Source organism: Erpetoichthys calabaricus, chromosome 3, assembly GCF_900747795.2.
Source record: "Erpetoichthys calabaricus chromosome 3, fErpCal1.3, whole genome shotgun sequence".
NCBI lineage: Eukaryota > Metazoa > Chordata > Cladistia > Polypteriformes > Polypteridae > Erpetoichthys > Erpetoichthys calabaricus.
The window spans coordinates 257,614,659-257,634,842 of NC_041396.2; the positions used below are offsets into that span (position 1 = coordinate 257,614,659).

Genomic DNA, 20,184 nt, shown 5'->3' on the forward strand with positions numbered 1-20,184 from the left:
TTCGAACCGGCAACCTTCCGATTACCAGTGCAGATTCTATATAGCATTATTCCTAAAATATGCTTCTCTTAATTGCTAAATCCATTTAGGATATATTTCATCTGTAAAGGAACAAACTTTGCACATCTTTTAACAAATTTACCCCTGGGATAAAATTGTCTGCCTACCTACCTCTTTGGTAACAGACTCGTCAATGGCTTTTTGGAGTTTAAGCTACACGTGAAGGCTATGTGCAAGTTGGTGTAATACTCATAGGAGCCACTGAATGGAGGTCTTGGAAGGTGTTATAAATACAAGAGAACTGCAAAAAAAGTTAATTGCATTATACATATGTATGTAATTACCTGGAAAGTGGAATGTTAACAAGCAATTAATTATTCTGTTTTAACAGCAAAACACACCTTCTGGGACATCCACGTAAACTGTACATTTTTTTTTTTTGATGAGCTACTCGTTGAGATGTTAGGCTGCTGGTCAAATAAATGAACTATACAAAATGCCCGTGAATGCTTACTACTTGCAAGCATTGTTCATAAACATGGGTACTTACTGTAAATAAAAGGTATGATTCATGTAGTTTTCTATTTGATATTTTGAGTCATTATAAAGGATGGTAATAACTCTTTTCTTCTCATATTCTAAAGATGTGCATGCTATGCTGACTGACTGTGAAAAATATGCAAAAAGAGACATTCAAAGAAAAATATATAACCTGTTGATAACCGGTAACTGCAATAATTGACAGTTTGAGGTTTTTAAAGCATAATAAAAATGTGATATATTTAATAAAAATGGAGCATATTTTGTTAAATGAGTTAACTTTCAGAATAAAAAATTGATATATTTAATAAAAATGGAGCATATTTTGTTAAATGAGTTAACTTTCAGAAAGCCTTTAATGCAGTGCCTGAGGAGAATTTAGTCGTCCGGCTATGAAAAGTAAAAGTTCAAGACGAAGAGTACAGATGGGCGCTAAAATGGTTTAAACAGAGAATTGCTTACTTTTCGGACGGCGATCACTTTAAATGCACGTTTTTCAACGGCAAACACGCCGGAATTTCGCGTTCACTAGTTCTTGGTTGCCCTGGAGCTGTTTGGCGCATATTATTTTGATTGGACGTTGGCTAGAGACACTGTGCAGTTATTGGTGGAAAGCCTACCAATAGCATCAGCTGCCTTTTACGAACTGTCGTGGAGCGAAGCTGTGTCAGGAAGCTGCTCGAGGTTCACTGTGTGGCGTTGGTTTCAACTTTTAAACATAACAAAACCGAACCGGTATTAGATTACTAAAAATTAAGTGCATATTGCTGTCTAGTTTCTTCGGTTGACGCTACCAGTTTTTCAGTGCACACTTTCAGATAGGGACACTGGTGTCCGGACACAAGAAGTGGCTTGAGGAAGACCAGCGGCTTGTAGTGAAACGAGCTAGAAAACAATACTGGCAAGAAGGAAGGACGAACAGCGAAACCACTGAAGACCCCTGTTCGCAAGCGGGCTCTGCTTCTGGTTAGTAATGATTTTGATCTAGTGAGTTATTATGGAGTAGTTGTTAAGCAATATAGCAGTGTTTAGAATGTGCTATCTTTGTATTTTGCTTTGGGCGACACCCAACGATTTAACTCTAAAACTGTATTGGCATTGAATGAGAAAGTGACACTCATTTTCAAGTTATTGTTTTAATTGTGCGCTTTATTATTACATTCTTGATTTAAACGATGTTTGCGTTATGCTCATCTCTAAAAAGGACTACCAAATTCAGCAGAAAACTTAAGTATAAACTTGATCACAGGGAAACCGCACAATGCTGCGTTATGTAAAGAAAAGACTCTTTTAACATTTCTGGTTTTGCACTAATAAAAGCGTTTTTATAAAAATGGTCAACATATGCGTTTATAAGAAAAGCATGAACTGCACGTATCTTAATCAATAAACTACAATTTCACTTGCATAGCACAACATGAATATTTAAGAAAACAGCAATTCATGTCCAGTTCAGTTTATTTTAATAGCTGAACATGGCCCTGTTGCTCTAAATCATTTATACTGAAAGTAGCGAACACAGTTGTTCGTTTTTCTTTTCTGGTTCTGAACAGTTAACAAAGAATGTCATTTATTTTTTAATATATTGATTTAAGAATGCAATAAAGCTAAAAATGTATTTGGTGTAAATGGCACAAGGAGATCACCTGCTCACTGTGTAAGGAGAGCTTGTGTCACTAGAAATAAAAATGTCAGTTGTGCCACCTAGTGAATTATGAACAGTAGGAACTCTGAACAGGAATACTATTTCTTTTTTTTCTTTCTTTGCACAATTGCCCCCCCCCCCCCTCCCCCTTTGTTCAAATCTGGGAACCAGAAACGTGCACTCAATGACACTTGAGAGCAGGCCCATAAACCCCTTTACCAGGGTGGTATATGAATAGCTAAATTTAATATGTGCATCGTATTAACCATGATATTTCCCACCTCACTTAAAGGCAGTCATTCCAGGTTTCAAAATTCCTCACAAAACCTCAACGGGAGGATTCCTCATTTTTGTCTCAATGCCCCATCCACTCGCATTCTTCTCCAAACCGAGATTGATCACCAGTTTTTTGAGCAAGTTCCCTGGCGACTATTGGATATACTGGCCATGGTACAATTGGTACTAGTACTTCTCCATCCAAGGCCTTGCTTCTACCAAAAATGTCTTTTCTTGATCCCACTTCACTCCTCAGGAACCTGCATTCCCTCACCGGGGAAGCAATTTTTGCTGAATACTGGGTCAATTGTCTAGAATATCCTGCAAACCTCAGAAAAGAACAAGCTTGCCAGACGGAAGTAGTTGGCAGCAATTCTTTTATTACAGCTAATTTTTCAGGATCTGGTGATGCCCCTTTTGACTCCCAGCATGGCCTAGATATTTCACTAGTGTCAGAGAAGCACGGCACTTAGCTCTTTGAAGTTTTAATATATGGTGGGCTAGTCATTGAAGCATTGCTTCAAAAATGTTTCAAATGGGCCTCAAAATCCAGTGAATAAATGATAACATCATCAAGTTGTACTAAATAAAGATTCACTGACCTTGTCCCCTAAACATCATTGAAATGTTGCTGGGCTACTACACAGACCATACTAAATTTTATGCATTTTGGCTTGAGTGTAGTTGTATTGCAGTCTTTTCATAGTCCTCTGAAACAACCTCCACCTGTCGATATCAGCTAGGCAGGTCCAGCCTAGAGTACCACTGTGCCTATTTAAGTGTAGTTAATGACTGCTTTAATTGCAAATTGTTCATAAAGTTCACTGTCACAGATTAAACACCACATGCACTGTTAAGTACATAGAACATTGTGCACTGGTATTGCTAATGACAGTCGTCATCGGACGTTGAAACTGACAGTGAAACCAATTCACAGCTTCAACACTATTGGTTGATTCAAGCAATGTGTCCTTCTCAGTTTGTTCTGAAACTGGCTTTGCTGCTCTTCGCTTAGTTGACAAGGTGCTGTTCAATTAATAAACATTGATTAGTTACCATAAAGTAGCAGAGTGCATAGAAATATTCATGAGTTTTTTGCATCATTATGTCATTTCATCCACTAGATTGCAGCAGAATACTGTCCTGAGGTTTATTCTGGGGTTAACGCTGTAAAGTTCCATCATAAACCCGAGTGGGGCTTGGGATGATGTTTATGCCTCACGTCTGGACAAACTGGTGAGGAAGGCAAGCTCTATTGTTGGCATGGAGCTGGACAGTTTAACATCTGTGGCAGAGCGAAGGGCGCTCAGCAGGCTCCTATCAATTATGGAGAATCCACTGCATCCACTTAATAGTATCATCTCCAGACAGAAGAGCAGCTTCAGCGACAGACTGCTGTCACTGTCCTGCTCCACTGACAGATTGAGGAGATCGTTTCTCCCCCAAACTATGCGACTGTTTAATTCCACCCGGAGGGGTAAACGTTAACATTCAACATTATACATAGTTATTGTCTGTTTTTCACCTGCATTGATATCATTCTTTAATTTAATATTATTTATTGTATCAGTATGCTGCTGCTGAAGAATGTGAATTTCCCATTGGGATTAATAAAGTATCCATCTATCCATCTATCCATCTATTCATCTATCCATCTATCTATCTATCTATCTATCTATCCATCCATCCATCCATCCTGTTGTTGCATAGAAGCCCAAACCTGACTTAAGCTCAGAGCTAACGCCAAGGAGCTTAAACAGAGTTTCGCTAAATTATGTCATTTGAGGCCCAGTGTCTAATGTAAATTGTACTTTATGCCCATTAATGACAACTCTGTTTTTGGGCAGCTGAAATCCAATTCCTCCCTTGGAGGAATACCCAGTCACTCCCAATTCAGGGAGAGTACCGATTTGCTGAAGCTACTGGCTTAGCACCCCAACTTTGAAACATCGTTTTGGTGGCACCCTGCTTTAAACAAATTGTGCCAATTGCACCTTGCGATATGCATCAACAGAAAATCCCTAGAAGTCAGGTTCACCTTGACTGTACTCCTATGGCCACTCCAGCCTCTTTCACGGTGTCCTATGACTGTTTGCTATCCTTTTTTTCCCAGTCTGATTCCAGTGACCTTCTGTTCCTCACCCTTCCTCACAGTCTTTCTTTCCTTGACTTTGTTCTTTTTAGTTTGATCCATATCCATTTAAGTACTGTAGTAACAACAATTACAAAAACACATGAAAATAATCCATTAACTAAATGATTAAAAAAAAAAAACTTGCACCAGCACAAAGTGCAAATCCTCACCATCCAGTAAACACACAAAAAAAAACCCTCTGTGCTATTAACCATGACACTTATATATGGCTATATTAACCATGACACTTGTTTACCTGGGTTATCTGGTTTTCCTTGCATGTGCCAGATATGTGTAAAAACCGCCTTATGAGTAATTGTGGATGTTCAGTTTGATTCAGTTTACTTGCAAAATCTTCCAGCAGAATAGCCAATAGAATCCAATAGCAGAAAAAATGGAACTGTTCGTCATTTACATACCTAATCACATAAATTACCTTGAAGTAACCGTATGTGAGACTTGTTACCTGTCTAAGGTTGATTACTCCCTTGAGTGGAATGCTAATGGAAAAGGATCGATCTCTTGGCAAACCTGAATTTTATTCAGTGAATTAGAAAATGAATGAATTAATAAATGACTGACAAAACAGACTGAATACAGTGCATTTTGCACCCCTTTATATTTTACCTATCCGATATACATGTATTTGTCCACTCCAAGGAATATTTGATTTATTTTGTAGTTTGAACTGCTTTGTAAATTGCTTTGTGTTATTGCTGTGTTCTGAAGGTTTTATGTAGAGTTAATTTTAAATTATACAGATACATAAATTAAAAAAAAAAACCATTAGATGATTTTATTTGTTCCTTCCCTCTCAACAGTTGGCACTTACTCTGTCTTGCTTTAGCTCCTAGTTGTATTTAAGAAACCCCTGGCAGCCCTTGATCTTCATCAGGAAAAAAGCCAATGGATGAGAGGTAATGCACATTTGATAATAATATTGCATCTTATTATTAAAATTCATTGACTTTTTTAAGAAAACTGATTCTTTAATACTTTTCTGTTCTCTGCTATTTTTAAAATTTATTTTTCCTTATATATTTTTAGTTTCTAAGTTATTATTACTATGAATTTTTTTTGTAAATGTTTAAAGGAAGAAAAGCATTGTTTTGACCATGCACATTAGTTTTATTAGGTTACTTGCAAATGTATTTGTTAATTAGATTGCATGCAGTTTGTTTTCTTTTTGATTTATGGATGTTTTATTAGGCATTTAAATTTTGCTTGATTAAAAGAATACTCCACCAAATATGATAATGCATAAATTATGTGTTGGACTTTGTTGTGAGGTGGCAGTGGAGTGCAAAGTTATTTTAATTATTTAATCCTTTTTATTGGTGATACATCTAGTGCTGGGAGGTAAACCGGTTCATACCGAAAACCGTTTTTTATTTTTATGATATGGATTTTCCTTGTACCGCAACACTGGTTTAAATTGCCTAAACGACGTTCGGAATGTGGCGCAGTGGGAAACTGTTCGGGGGGGACCTTTTTTATGCATTACGGCGGAGTACATGCATTAGTGGAGGTGTTGCACGGGGGCTCTTTTTCACTGCTGCACCGCTAAATAGGCATGCAACGGAGTACATGCGGTAGTGTAGGTATTGCACAGTGAAAATGGACAGAGAACATTCCGAAACTGAAGCTGTAGCTGACGATATAGTTGAACATGATGACACAGAAGAACTTTTGCCGAAAAAAAGGAGTCACGTCCATTGCCTGGAGATACTTTGGTTTTAAAAGGTCAGATGTGGACCATTATGTTCAAATGTGTGAATACTGTTTCTATACTACTGGATAATACTGCAAACCAAGTTGTACTTGTTTTATTTTTTTTCAATACAGTGTAATGTACCTGGGTACTGTGTAATAGTGTGACAACATGTTGACTTTTTTCTCGACATGTCGACTTTATTCTCGTAATTTGTCATTAAAGTAGAACATCGTAAAATAAACTTCATCGTAAAATGAATATTTAATTTACTAGAATTTTCTCAAACCCCATCATAAGTTACATAGCACATTAAATGCTTTGTGTTAAGTGTTCCCCGAGCCATGTTAAATCGGTACGTGCTTCTTAAACTGACTTCCTCTTGTACTGAGGAGGCGCCGGTAGTGATCACCATACAGAATACATTCACTTCATGATATTCCTGCTCCCTGAACATTTAGATGCTAAGATAAATACTTGATATAATTTTCATGATGAAATCCATTAAAGCATGTATTAATCATGTGGGGGCACGGTGATGTGGAGGTTGCACTGCTGCCTCGCAGCAAGGGGGTCTCGGGTGTACCCTGCCTTGAATTTGCATGTTTTTCTGGTGGGTTGACTCGGCATGCTTCAGTTTCCTTTCAAAGTCATGTAGAATGTAGGGTTTTGTTATGCTATATTGACCCAGCTAGTGTACGTTTTGCTCGAATTCACCCTGCGATTTGCTGGCGTTCAGGATTTGCTCCTGCCTCGCACACAATGCTTGCTGGGATGGGCGCAACCCTGAGTGAATGGCATAATTAAACATGTATAACAAAGATTTATTTTAAAGTTCTGAACACTCCGTGGGCTAAGTTTATAACTAGTTTTAATTTCACAAAGACTTTTATCGTTTGGTTAGGTGGAGAAAGAAAAAGGAAGGATAGGAGCTGAGAGTTTGGTATTTTAGACAGACAGCACACATGCAATAAAGAAAGCCCGCTCAGAAGAACATCCATTGAATTCTGTGTCTCTGACCACCAGATCACAAACCCAACCGTTACACAATATTTAAGTTAAACCTGTGCGATACCCATTAATACATCCAGTTTTTTTGGAGCTTCGTCACACCTGCCATAAAGTTCTCTACACTGAATGTACATCTGGGGACCCCTTACTGCGAGGGAGCAGCACTACTGCCTCACTACCGTGCATGTTTAATACCTGCTTTAATGCATTTCATCCTGAAAATAATATCAAGTATATATCTTAGCATTCTAAATTTTCAGAGAGCAGGAATATCATGAAGTGAATGTATTCTGTGCGGTGATCGCTGCCGGCGCCTCCTCTTAGTGCGGAGGAAGTCAGTTTAAGAATCAAGTAGCGATTAATAACTGGGTCGGGGAACACAACACAAAGCATTTAATGTGCTACATTAACTTATGACGGGGTTTGAGAAAATCTAGTAAATTAAACATTGATTTTAGGATGAAGTTTAGTTTACGACATTCTACTTTATTCTTGGTTTATTTTATAATTAAAGTGGAAAAGTCGACTTTAATCTCGACATAAACGTCAAGATTAAAGTGTAAATTTCGAGAATAAAGTCAACATGTCGTCTTTATTCTCGACATGTAGTTTTTTGTTTTTTTTTCTTCCTTTTTCACCGTGGCCCTAATAAGATTCTGTAGGGCTATACCACAAATTGCATTATAAATGCAAGTTGCAGTTTTATTATTTATGTATATAGCTTAGCTTGAAGCAAGGTCCATATTAATACAATTTGCCTAAATGATGGTTCAGTTGGTAAAGATGTCATCACCAAGTTGCACTTGTTTTATTTTTATTTGGTGAATACTGTCTAATGCACCTGGGCTTGAAGTAATAGTATTATTACTGGAAGTTGCACTATTATTTATTTTATTGTTATTATTTATTAGTTTAAATATTATGCAGTTTAATGATGGTAAAGTTGTTTAAAAAGTCACTTTAACGTGTCAGAGGACAGAGATTGTTAACATTAACAGAAAGTGTACAGTAATCCCTCCTCCATCGCGGGGGTTGCGTTCCAGAGCCACCCGCGAAATAAGAAAATCCGTGAAGTAGAAACCATATGTTTATATGGTTATTTTTATATTGTCATGCTTGGGTCACAGATTTGCGCAGAAACACAGGAGGTTGTAGAGAGACAGGAACGTTATTCAAACACTGCAAACAAACATTTGTCTCTTTTTCAAAAGTTTAAACTGTGCTCCATGACAAGACAGAGATGACAGTTCTGTCTCACAATTAAAAGAATGCAAACATATCTTCATCTTTAACTCTTTTAGGGCTAATTTTTTTTTGTTTCTTTTCTCCCAGGGCTGAATATTTTTCCAAAAACTAACATTTTTTTAAAAAGAACACAAAGCAATTGTTTAACATATCAAATCAACAAAAAATATTTACTTTTGACAAATGTTACTGTCTTGCATGTTGTATGAGCCTGCATACTCTATGATTTCACATACATATCACATACATTTTACACAGCAAAGTCTGATCTCGCTCAAAGCAGCCAATTTCAGTCATTGCCACATTGCACTCCTTACAATACGTGTTGCTTTGGTGCCTATTTTTCAATTGTCTGTTGCTGCACTTTCTAACATATATTGTTAGTGTGTACTGTAGAGAGACAAGTCACCCATTTGCCATCATGCCATGCCACTGCCACCAAGTTTTCTGCCAGCATGAAAACCGTATTGTCACCTCTTTTCATCTTCTGAAACTTTATGAACTTTATGTATGGCATTATAGCTTGGCTCACCCCATGGGATTTGCTTCTGTTTATTACAGAAGTGAATAAAACTGCAGCAGCACGTACCTAAGCCACCAGGGGACAAAACACGTTTGGACCAATGCTCCCTGAAGTTATATCACCAGTTCTGTCTCATCTCTATTTGTAATGCCACGGCGCGCTTCATCTCGTCTTTCGTTGTGGGTTTCCACTTTGAAAAACGAGAATGTGATGCAAACGCAGCCCGCGATTCAAAAAAAATCTCTGCCTACCTGTTTGTCTCGTCTGACAGTAGCTGAAAAGCAGCATCAGGAGAGAGCAGCCTGAAGTACAGCAGCTGGTAATCTGCCGTGTCCAACAGCAAGCCATGCCGTCTTGTAAACTCCGGTAGCCAGATCAGCTCTCAACGGATCAATGTCTGTGTATTTATCCCATGCGAACCTTGCCGTAGATGCATCGGCTGCGCGAAGGCACGCAACTGGCAGCAGATCCGCTGGCGCGGCATCGGCTGGTGTCTGATCAGCTGATGCCTGCTTCTAACTCTCTTGCTCGATCTCCTGATCACTGCCAATAAAGTCCGATTCTGAAAAATCAAGAGTCCGACTCCGCGATAATGCGCAAATGCGCATAATGCGAGTGTTTTCTTTTCTGCACTTGCTTCGCTGCCCTTTCACATGTCGGTGCCATCTTGCCTGTTTACATTTCGCAACTCACGCACACGCAATGTTTATTTGCCGAGTCAACGAGTCTAGCATTAATCCAAGCACAGAGGGAATGCCTGTGACGTGACAGTGAGATTTGTCGCCATTAACAGCTGATTGTCGCCCTCTATCCCTGGATGTCGACTTTTGTCGACATCCGCCTTCAACCCCTCCTGTCGACAAAAGTCGACATCCGCCCTAAAAGAGTTAAAGGAGTGCGCGTCAGGAGCACAGACAGAGGAAAGCAAACAAATCAATAGGGCTATTTGGCTTTTAAGTATGCGAAGCACCGCGGCACAAAGCTGTTGAAGGCGGCAGCTCACACCCCCTCCGTCAGGAGCAGGGAGAGAGAGAGAGAGACAGAGAAAAACAAACAGTCAAAAATCAATATGTGCCCTTCGAGCTTTTAAGTATGCGAAGCACCGTGCAGCATGTCGCTTCAGGAAGCAGCTGCACAGAAGATAGCAACGTGAAGATAATCTTTCAGCATTTTTAGACGAGCGTCCGTATCGTCTAGGTGTGCGAACAGCCCCCCTGCTCACACCCCCTACGTCAGGATCAGAGAAAGTCAGCGCAAGAGAGAGAGAAAAGTAAGTTGGGTAGCTTCTTAGCCATCTGCCAATAGCGTCCCTTGTATGAAATCAACTGGGCAAACCAACTGAGGAAGCATGTACCAGAAATTAAAAGACCCATTGTCCTCAGAAATCCGCGAACCAGCAAAAAATCTGCAATATTTATTTAAATATGCTTACATATAAAATCCGCGATAGAGTTAAGCCGTGAAAGGCGAAGCACGATATAGCGAGGGATCACTGTAGTTGGTTTACAAAAAATATTTACTATTCCATTTCTAAGACATGTTCAGTGCAGTACAACTTTTGACAAGCATCTCTAGATATGTTACTAAGTCTAAATGCCTCTTTGGATGGTTGAAAATATGTTGTCAAATTTTTAGTTTAAGTTGTTAGCAAAATTTGTTCAATAAAAAGATTCTATATTTTGACTGCATCTGTCATGCAATGTGATTCCTTCTCTTCATTAATGCCACCCCCTTGAAAACTATCACTTTATGGGGCCATGCAAACCAGTATTATCGTATTTTTTGCTCCATAAGACGCACCTGACCATTAGACGCACCTAGGTTTAGAGGAGGAAAACAAGAAAAAAAATATTCTGAACCAAATAGTGTACTAATATGTTTAATAAAATATAGCAGAATAATATTTCAACCATGTAAATTCAACAGTCTTCCCATGGGCTCACCACCTATGGGAGGGGCCAAGGAGGTCGGGTGCAGTGTGAGTTGGGTGGTGGCCGAAGGCGGGGACCTTGAGGGCTCAGAGTATAGCTGCTGCCCCTCCGCATCGAGAGGAGTCAGATGAGGTGGCTCGGGCATCTGATCAGGATGCCTCCTGGACGCCTCCCTGGTGAGGTGTTCCGGGCACGTCCAACCGGGAGGAGGCCCCGGGGAAGACCCAGGACACGCTGGATGGACTATGTCTCCTGGCTGGCCTGGGAACGCCTCGGGATTCTCCCGGAAGAGCTAGAAGAAGTGGCCGGGGAGAGGGAAGTCTGGGCATCTCTGCTCAAGCTGCTGCCCCCGCGACCCGACCTCGGATAAGCGGAAGAGGATGGATGGATGAAATTCAACAGTGATATTAAGAAACATCATCACTGTCATTAACAAATAAGGAGAGACTTTAAGGTTCAAGCACTCTTCTAGTTTTATGGAAACCCCAAGAACTCCTCATCGCTAGTGTCAGAATTTATGAAGCTCAGTTGCTCACAATCACTTTGCAGGAGCACGTACCTATCATCACGCACGTTTGGACTAATGCTCCCTGAAGTTATATCGCCAGTCTAGTCCCATCTACATTTGTAATGCCACAAAGCCCTTCATCTCGTGTTTTGTTGTGGGTTTCCAGTTTGAAAAACGAGAATGCGGTGCAAGCACAGCCCTCGATTCAAAAAATTGCTCTGCATACCTGTTTGTCTCGTCTGACAGTAGCTGAAAGGCAGCTTCAGGAAAGAACAGCCTGAAGTAGTCCAGCGGCTGGTAATCTGTCATGTCCAACAGCAAGCTATACTGTCTTGTGAAGTCCGGTAGCCAGTTTGGCTCTCACGGATCAATGTCTAGGTATTCCTCCCACACGAACCTTACCGTAGGTGCATCAGCTGCACGAATGGTGTCCCGATCAGCTGATGCCAGTTCCTCACTCTCTTGTTCGATCTTCTGATCACTCTCAACAAAATCAGATTCTGAAAATTAGAGTCCATCTCAGTGATAATGCACTTAAAAAACATTTGTTTTCTGCACTCGCTTCGCTCCCTCGTGAGATGTCGATGCCATCTTGGCTTTGTGTACATTTGTTTACATTTCGTTTCTCATGTACACGCAAGGATTAGATGCAGAGTCAATGAGTCTAACATTCCTCCAAGCACAGAGGGAATGCCTGTAACGTATCAGTGAGTTTTGTCGCCCTCTACCCCTGGATGTCGACTTTTGTCAGGTAATACACATCATGGTCTGTGACGCAATATTCGCACCATAAGACGCACAGACATTTCCAACCTTCTTTTGGGGAAAAAAAAGTGCGTCTTATGGTGCGAAAAATACGGTAATACTTGTGTGCACATTAAAATGTTTTTTTTTTTTTGTACAATTATCATGACAGTGGAATAGGTTCTTCTTAGCCAGTCTACTGCAGTAATTGCAGTGGAAAATGCGGCTAACATCCACTCATGCATGGGAACAAAATACCGTCAAATACCGTGAAACTGGTATAATTTTGAATAATACCATGATACAGAATTTTGGTCATACCGCCCAGCACTAGATGCATCCAATGTTTCAGCTTGGTTTGGTGCAGGACATGCATTTGCTGGCAGGAGGGATGATTAGTGATTGCCAGGTGACATCAGCATAGCATTTAGGCAGGTTCCAGCTGAGCATGATACAGACCATTAAAGGGAGCAGGGTCAGCCCAGAAAAAAGGACTGAGAACCGAACCAAAAGTGGAAACAGAGAAAACAATTGCCAAATCAAGCAAAGGGTAGATGGTGGAGGATGGAGGGCTGGAGAAGCTCTGGGTGGTGGCTACTCTGTCTGCAGCTGCAGGTCAGAAAAAGCAGATGCTGGTGAGAGAGAAAGAGAGAGTGGGGCAAATAATTTTATTCTGTGTATATTTATGGTAGCAAATCGTAAAAATGATTAATATTACATATTTTTTTTTTTCTTTGTTTTATAGCCTACGTGTTTCATCTGCAGTTTTCTGCAGTAGGTTACAAAACGTCTATTTACTTTTTCGCTGATCTGCAAATTGTAAACCCATGAATCACAAGGGTCAACTATTCTTACCCTATGTAGTTTAGTGGTGGCCAATGAAAATATTTAAGTTCATGGTTTTCGTGTGTAATGCAGAGAGAAAAAAAAAGCCTCATTGAATTGACTTTTTGAACTGAAGACCCGCCTCTTCTCAGTCAAAAAGTAAATATTCATGCAAAAAGAGTAGCTCAGAATGCCTTACAACAAGTAAAAGAATTAAAATGAGTAATGCGTAAAAATAGAGAGAAATCTAAATAAAAATGGAACAGTTCTTAATGGAATTGTGCCTAACTGACATTATTTTGACTATTTTTAGTTTTTAAGATTTTAGTAGTTATAATGGTAAATAGTCAGGATCTGATGCTATGATGGACAGGGAGGAGAGTAAAACAAAATCTCCAGCTGATGGGATGCTGGTGAATAAACATCTAGATCAGGGCTACTCAATTATGTCCTGGAATTTTGCAGTGGTTGCAAGTTTTTGCTTTAACCAATTTAATTAGAACCAATTTATTTACTACTAAAGCAGTTGTTTTTTTGGGCTTAGTTTTAAGCCCTTTTCACACTTCCATGTTTTCATTTAAAAAATCAGATTTCTTTTTTCAGCTTTCGTCTACACTAACCCAGCGCATTCAACCCTGAAAACGGAGACTTTTAAAAATGCTCCCCAGAGCCTTATAAAAATGGGGTTTTCTAAAAGTAATACATGAAAAATGTTCTGGTTAGTTTGTGCTTATTTCATGGCCCATTCCTAAATTGAATTCTGCTCATTACAGCATGTTATTCACCAATTGGTCTCCTTTCATGGAAGAAAAAATTATTCCAACACAGAGGGCATAGGAGAGTTGCTTTCCAATTTGAATGTGGCATACACACGCAAAAGGCAAATATTTACTGATTGCTACAGTTTGGCACTAAATCCAGTGGTTAGTAGCATTACAATTGCAGTAAAAAATCCAGAACCTGTTGAAAATAAGGTTGTAAATGACTGTTGACAACATCTTATCAGTATTTATTACTTAAACTTTATTATTTCAGTATGTGTGAGTGTTTTCTGCAGCAGAATGAATAATGAGGCTTCATAATGAAGGAGATGGGTGTACAATGCCACCTAGTTCACAATATTACAGGAGAGAGACGGGAAAACACAATGCAGTAAAGCATAATTCTAGACATACGCAGGTATACACCTTCTTCTTCTTTTTTTGTCTGCTCCCGTTAGGGGTTGCCACAGCAGATCATCTTCTTACATATCTTTCTGCCCTCTGCATCTTGTTCTGTTACACCCATCACCTGCATGTCCTTTCTCACCCCATCCATAAACCTTCGTTTAGGCCTTCCTCTTTTCCTCTTCCCTGGCAGCTCTATTCTTAGCATCCTCCTCCTAATATACTCCACACCTCTCCTCTGCTCATGTCCAGACCAAAGCAATCCTGCCTCTCTGACTTTGTCTCCCAACCGTCTAATCTGAGCTGACCCTCTGATGTACTTATTTCTAATCCTGTCCATCCTCTAATCCTGTCCATCCTCATCACACCCAATGCAAATCTTAACATCTTTAACTCTGCCACCTGCTCTGTCTCCTGCTTTCTGGTCAGTGCCACCGTCTCCAGCCCATATAACATAGCTGGTCTCACTACTGTCCTGTAGACCTTCCCTTTCACTCTTGCTGATACCGTCTGACACTTTTCTCCACCCATTCCACCCTGCCTGCACTCTTTTCACCTCTCTTCCACAATCCCCATTACTCTGTAGTGTTGATCCCAAGTACTGAGAAAAGCACTATATAAATGTAATGAATTATTATTATTATTTAAAGTCATCCATCTTTGCCAACTCTACTTCTTGCATCCTCGCCATTCCACTGACCTCCCTCTCATTTACACACATATATTCTGTCTTGTTCCTACTGACTTTTATTCCTCTCCTCTCCAGAGCATATCTCCACCTCTCCAGGGTCTCCTCAACCTGCTCCCTACTATTGCTACAGATCACAATGGCATCAGCAAACATTATAGTCCACGGGGACTCCTGTCTAATCTTGTCTGTCAACCTGTCCACCACCATTGCAAATAAGGAAGGGTTCAGAGCCAATCCCTGATGTAATCCTGCATCCATCACTCCTACCACAGACCTCGCCACTGTCACACTTCCCTCGTACATATCCTGTACAACTCTTGCGTACTTCTCTGCCACTCCCGACTTCTTCATACAATACCACAACTCCTCTCAAGGCACCCTGTCATATGCTTTCTTCATGTCCACAAAAGCACAATGCAGCTCCTTCTGGCCTTCTTTGTACTTCCCCATCAATATCCTCAGATCAAACATTGCATCTGTAGTGCTCTTTCTTGGCATGAAACCATAGTGCTGCTCACTAATCATCACCTTACTTCTTAACCTAGCTTTCACTACTCTTTCCCATAACTTCATGCTGTGGCTCATCAATTTTATTCCCTTATAGTTACTACAGTCCTGCACATCCCCCTTTTTCTTAAATATTGGTACCAGTACACTTCTTCTGCACTCCTCAGGCTTCCTCTCACTTTCCAAGATTCCATTAAACAATCTGGTTAACACTAGAATTTCCAGAGCCTACGAAAAAATTCGTAGGTCTGGCCCACCTTAAATCCCATCGCACCTCTCTACCAGCGTCTTTTGTCCTATAAATGTGCTGATAAAGACAAGTAGCAAGCAGCCTGCTATTCCATCCCTCCACCACCGCAGAACGGGCACAAAGTTCTCCCAGCTCATGCCTTGATTATCTGGGAGTGAAGTGCTGGAGTTTTAGAGTTGAAATAATAGATCGTTATTTGGAACAAATGCATTTCATATGAGTTCCATTTCTGCAATAATCTGTGTAAACACATTGTTAAAACAAATGTTTTTCATATTTTAATAGTAAGTGACAAAATGTTGGCATAAACTATATAATGTTTGAAACCTGAAGTCCAAAGATCAAATAAACACTTTCACAAAAGGTTCAAGGACGCTACAACAGCTTTCGTGGCGTAGCGGTAAGTTTTGCTGACTTGTAATCAACAGTCCCTGTTTCGACCCCAACTGACTCCTAAATTTGCCGTTTTCAGTAGTGAGCTGCTCTTATTGTTAATATTATACAGTACATACATACATTTGGTTTGCGTCTGTAACAGACGGTATACATTTATAGTACTTGTAAAAGTTAGTTTTTTTTTTACTTTTTATTCTCTCAGTCACGATCACGATACATACCTCCCTAGGGATCTGACACTGTTAGTTTTTATTTGAAACTGGGAATAACTGTAGATGTGAGTGGTGTTTTGAGGAAATGGAACTGGACATTCTCTGATCTGGATGGATAAAAGCTGACACACAAACACTGGTGAATCTTCCTTATTCGTATCTCACCGTCACTTGATTTTTTTTTTTTAATTCCGTTTTATTGAGTGTTCCTGCTTAAGCTGAATTAGTATGCACCTTATGGTCTATGAAAAACAGAGAAATAGGTATATATGATATTTGGAATTATTCATTTTATGACCTGTATAGTACATTTTGGAAAACATTGTGGCACGGATGCAACATTATTCATATTCATTCGCATAACATCTTGCGGTTGTAATCAGTGACCATCCTTAATACATTTTCGATGTGTGTACCTGTTGCAATGCGCACACTTCTGTCTATGCTTTGGTTCCTATTACATTGAAAGGGCACCTGACGCTGACTCAGTTTACTTTCCTGGTGAAAGCGGCTATCTTGGAACAGAAGCTTGTCGATGTTGCATCCTCCTTTTCTTTTTCCATCGCCTTTTCTATTAAGATGCGACAATGAAGTTCCTCTGCAAGGTGAGCCATGAACACTCTTCTTTTCTCAGTGGACCGCGTACATGACTTGCACAGTACATGTGTGTTCATCACCGCCATGTCAAGCTTGTTATAGCACAAGCAACCTGCCACCTGCGTGTTCCTGCTTACACTGAATAAGCTCACACCTTCTGGTGCACAATGTCATCGCAGCACGGAGAGAAAAAAAGAAAGACAAATACAGTGGTGTGAAAAACTATTTGCCCCCTTCCTGATTTCTTACTCTTTTGCATGTTTGTCACACAAAATGTTTCTGATCATCAAACACATTTAACCATTAGTCAAATATAACACAAGTAAACACAAAATGCAGTTTTTAAATGATGGTTTTTATTATTTAGGGAGAAAAAAAATCCAAACCTACATGGCCCTGTGTGAAAAAGTAATTGCCCCCTTGTTAAAAAAATAACCTAACTGTGGTGTATCACACCTGAGTTCAATTTCCGTAGCCACCCCCAGGCCTGATTACTGCCACACCTGTTTCAATCAAGAAATCACTTAAATAGGAGCTGCCTGACACAGAGAAGTAGACCAAAAGCACCTCAAAAGCTAGACATCATGCCAAGATCCAAAGAAATTCAGGAACAAATGAGAACAGATGTAATTGAGATCTATCAGTCTGGTAAAGGTTATAAAGCCATTTCTAAAGCTTTGGGACTCCAGCGAACCACAGTGAGAGCCATTATCCACAAATGGCAAAAACATGGAACAGTGGTGAACCTTCCCAGGAGTGGCCGGCCGACCAAAATTACCCCAAGAGCGCAGAGACGACTCATCCGAGAGGTCACAAAAGACCCCAGGACAATGTCTAAAGAACTGCAGGCCTCACTTGCCTCAATTAAGGTCAGTGTTCACGACTCCACCATAAGAAAGAGACTGGGCAAAAACGGCCTGCATGGCAGATGTCCAAGACGCAAACCACTGTTAAGCAAAAAGAACATTAGGGCTCGTCTCAATTTTGCTAAGAAACATTTCAATGATTGCCAAGACTTTTGGGAAAATACCTTGTGGACTGATGAGACAAAAGTTGAACTTTTTGGAAGGCAAGTGTCCCGTTACATCTGGCGTAAAAGGAACACAGCATTTCAGAAAAAGAACATCATACCAACAGTAAAATATGGTGGTGGTAGTGTGATGGTCTGGGGTTGTTTTGTTGCTTCAGGACCTGGAAGGCTTGCTGTGATAGATGGAACCATGAATTCTACTGTCTACCAAAAAATCCTGAAGGAGAATGTCCGGCCATCTGTTCGTCAACTCAAGCTGAAGCGATCTTGGGTGCTGCAACAGGACAATGACCCAAAACACACCAGCAAATCCACCTCTGAATGGCTGAAGAAAAACAAAATGAAGACTTTGGAGTGGCCTAGTCAAAGTCCTGACCTGAATCCAATTGAGATGCTATGGCATGACCTTAAAAAGGCGGTTCATGCTAGAAAACCCTCAAATAAAACTGAATTACAACAATTTTGCAAAGATGAGTGGGCCAAAATTCCTCCAGAGCGCTGTAAAAGACTCATTGCAAGTTATCGCAAACGCTTGATTGCAGTTATTGCTGCTAAGGGTGGCCCCAACCAGTTATTAGGTTCAGGGGGCAATTACTTTTTCACACAGGGCCATGTAGGTTTGGATTTTTTTTTCTCCCTAAATAATAAAAACCACCATTTACAAACTGCATTTTGTGTTTACTTGTGTTATATTTGACTAATGGTTAAATGTGTTTGATGATCAGAAACATTTTGTGTGACAAACATGCAAAAAGAATAAGAAATCAGGAAGGGGGCAAATAGTTTTTCACACCACTGTATATGGGTCATTGGGAATAAATTTATGGTACTTGTAAAATTTAGCTTTTTTTTTCAGTTTTATTCTCTCAATCACGATCACACTGTACTCCGACCCTCCTGATCTGACTCTAAGTAATAGCGCTAGCATAAATTCACACCCGATCTGACGCTGTTCGTTTTCAAATAATATTGCATTAGTGCGATGATGTTTTCTGACTGGTACTATTCAGGTCATAAAATGATTTCTTCAAAATATCATATATATTGTCATTCTTTCAGGTGTGTAATAGAAACCTCAGCACAGCAAGAAGTGTGTGCTTTGCAACAGGTACAGGTGTCGTAAATGTAGGAAGGACGGTCCTTGCGTGTGTGTGAACTGTTAACATTTGAATTTGATGATTGCATATAGCGCAGAACTGACCTCTCTCTACTATTCTTTCCTCTGCATGTCCTGGAGTACAAAAGAAACAACACCATACAGCAACGTGGAGACTGGCAAGATTGGGGCGAAACATGTGGTCACTGATTACAAGTGCAAGATGCTATACGAATGAATATGAATAATCCGTTTCATCCGTGCCACAATGTTTTCTGAAATGTACTATACAGGTCATAAAATGAATAATTCCAAATATCACATATACCTATGTCTCTGTTTTTCATAGACCATAAGGTGCATACTAATTCAGCGTAAGCAGGAACACTCAATAAAACTAAATAAAAAAAATAGTGACGGTGAGACAAGAAGAAAGCAGATTCACCAGCGTTTGTGTGTCAGCTTTTATCCATCCAGATCAGAGAATGTCCAGTTCCATTGCCTCAAAACACCACTAACATCTACAGTTACTCCCAGTTTCAAATAAAAACTAACAGTGTCAGATCCCTAGGACGGTAGTATGTATTGTGATTGTGACTGCGAGAATAAAAGTGGGAAAGAAAAAAAAAACGGTAACTTTTACAAGTGCTATAAATGTACACCATCCGTTACAGACGCAAACCAAATGTATGTGTGTACTGTTTAATATTAACAATAAGAGCAGCTCACTACTGAAAACGGCAAATTTAGGAGTCAGTCGGGGTCGAACCAGAGACTGTTGATTACAAGTCAGCAAATCTTACCGCTACGCCACGGAAGCTGTTGTAGCGTCCTTGAACATTTTATGAATGTGTTTATTTGATCTTTGGACTTCAGGTTTCACACATTATATAGTTTATGCCAACATTTTGTCATTTACTATTAAAATATGAAAAACATTTGTTTTAACAATGTGTTTACACAGATTATTGTAGAAACGGAACACACATGAAATGCATTTGTTCCAAATAACGATCTATTATTTCCACTCTAAAACTCCAGCACTTCACTCCCAAATAATCAAGGCATGAGCTGGGAGAACTTTGTGTACGTTCTGCGGTGGTGGGGGGATGGAATAGCAGGCTGCTTGTCTTTATCGGCACATTT

The 20,184-nt window shown here is 39.8% G+C and overlaps 1 protein-coding gene across 3 annotated transcripts in view; it reads left to right on the top strand.

Annotated features, from left to right (window-relative positions):
- Positions 1–1,105: 1,105 nt before the first annotated feature.
- The window catches only part of troap (trophinin associated protein), a 103,447-nt gene continuing 84,368 nt past the window's right edge, over positions 1,106–20,184 (top strand). Inside the window, exons 1-2 of one of the 3 annotated variants that reach the window (XM_051924067.1) lie at positions 1,106–1,506; positions 5,417–5,512. In XM_051924067.1, the coding sequence (XP_051780027.1) occupies positions 5,502–5,512 (11 nt within the window). In that variant the 5' untranslated portion in view covers positions 1,106–1,506; positions 5,417–5,501. The remainder of the gene's footprint in view (positions 1,507–5,416; positions 5,513–20,184) is intronic. The other 2 variants (XM_051924065.1, XM_051924066.1) reach the window with 2 other exon arrangements.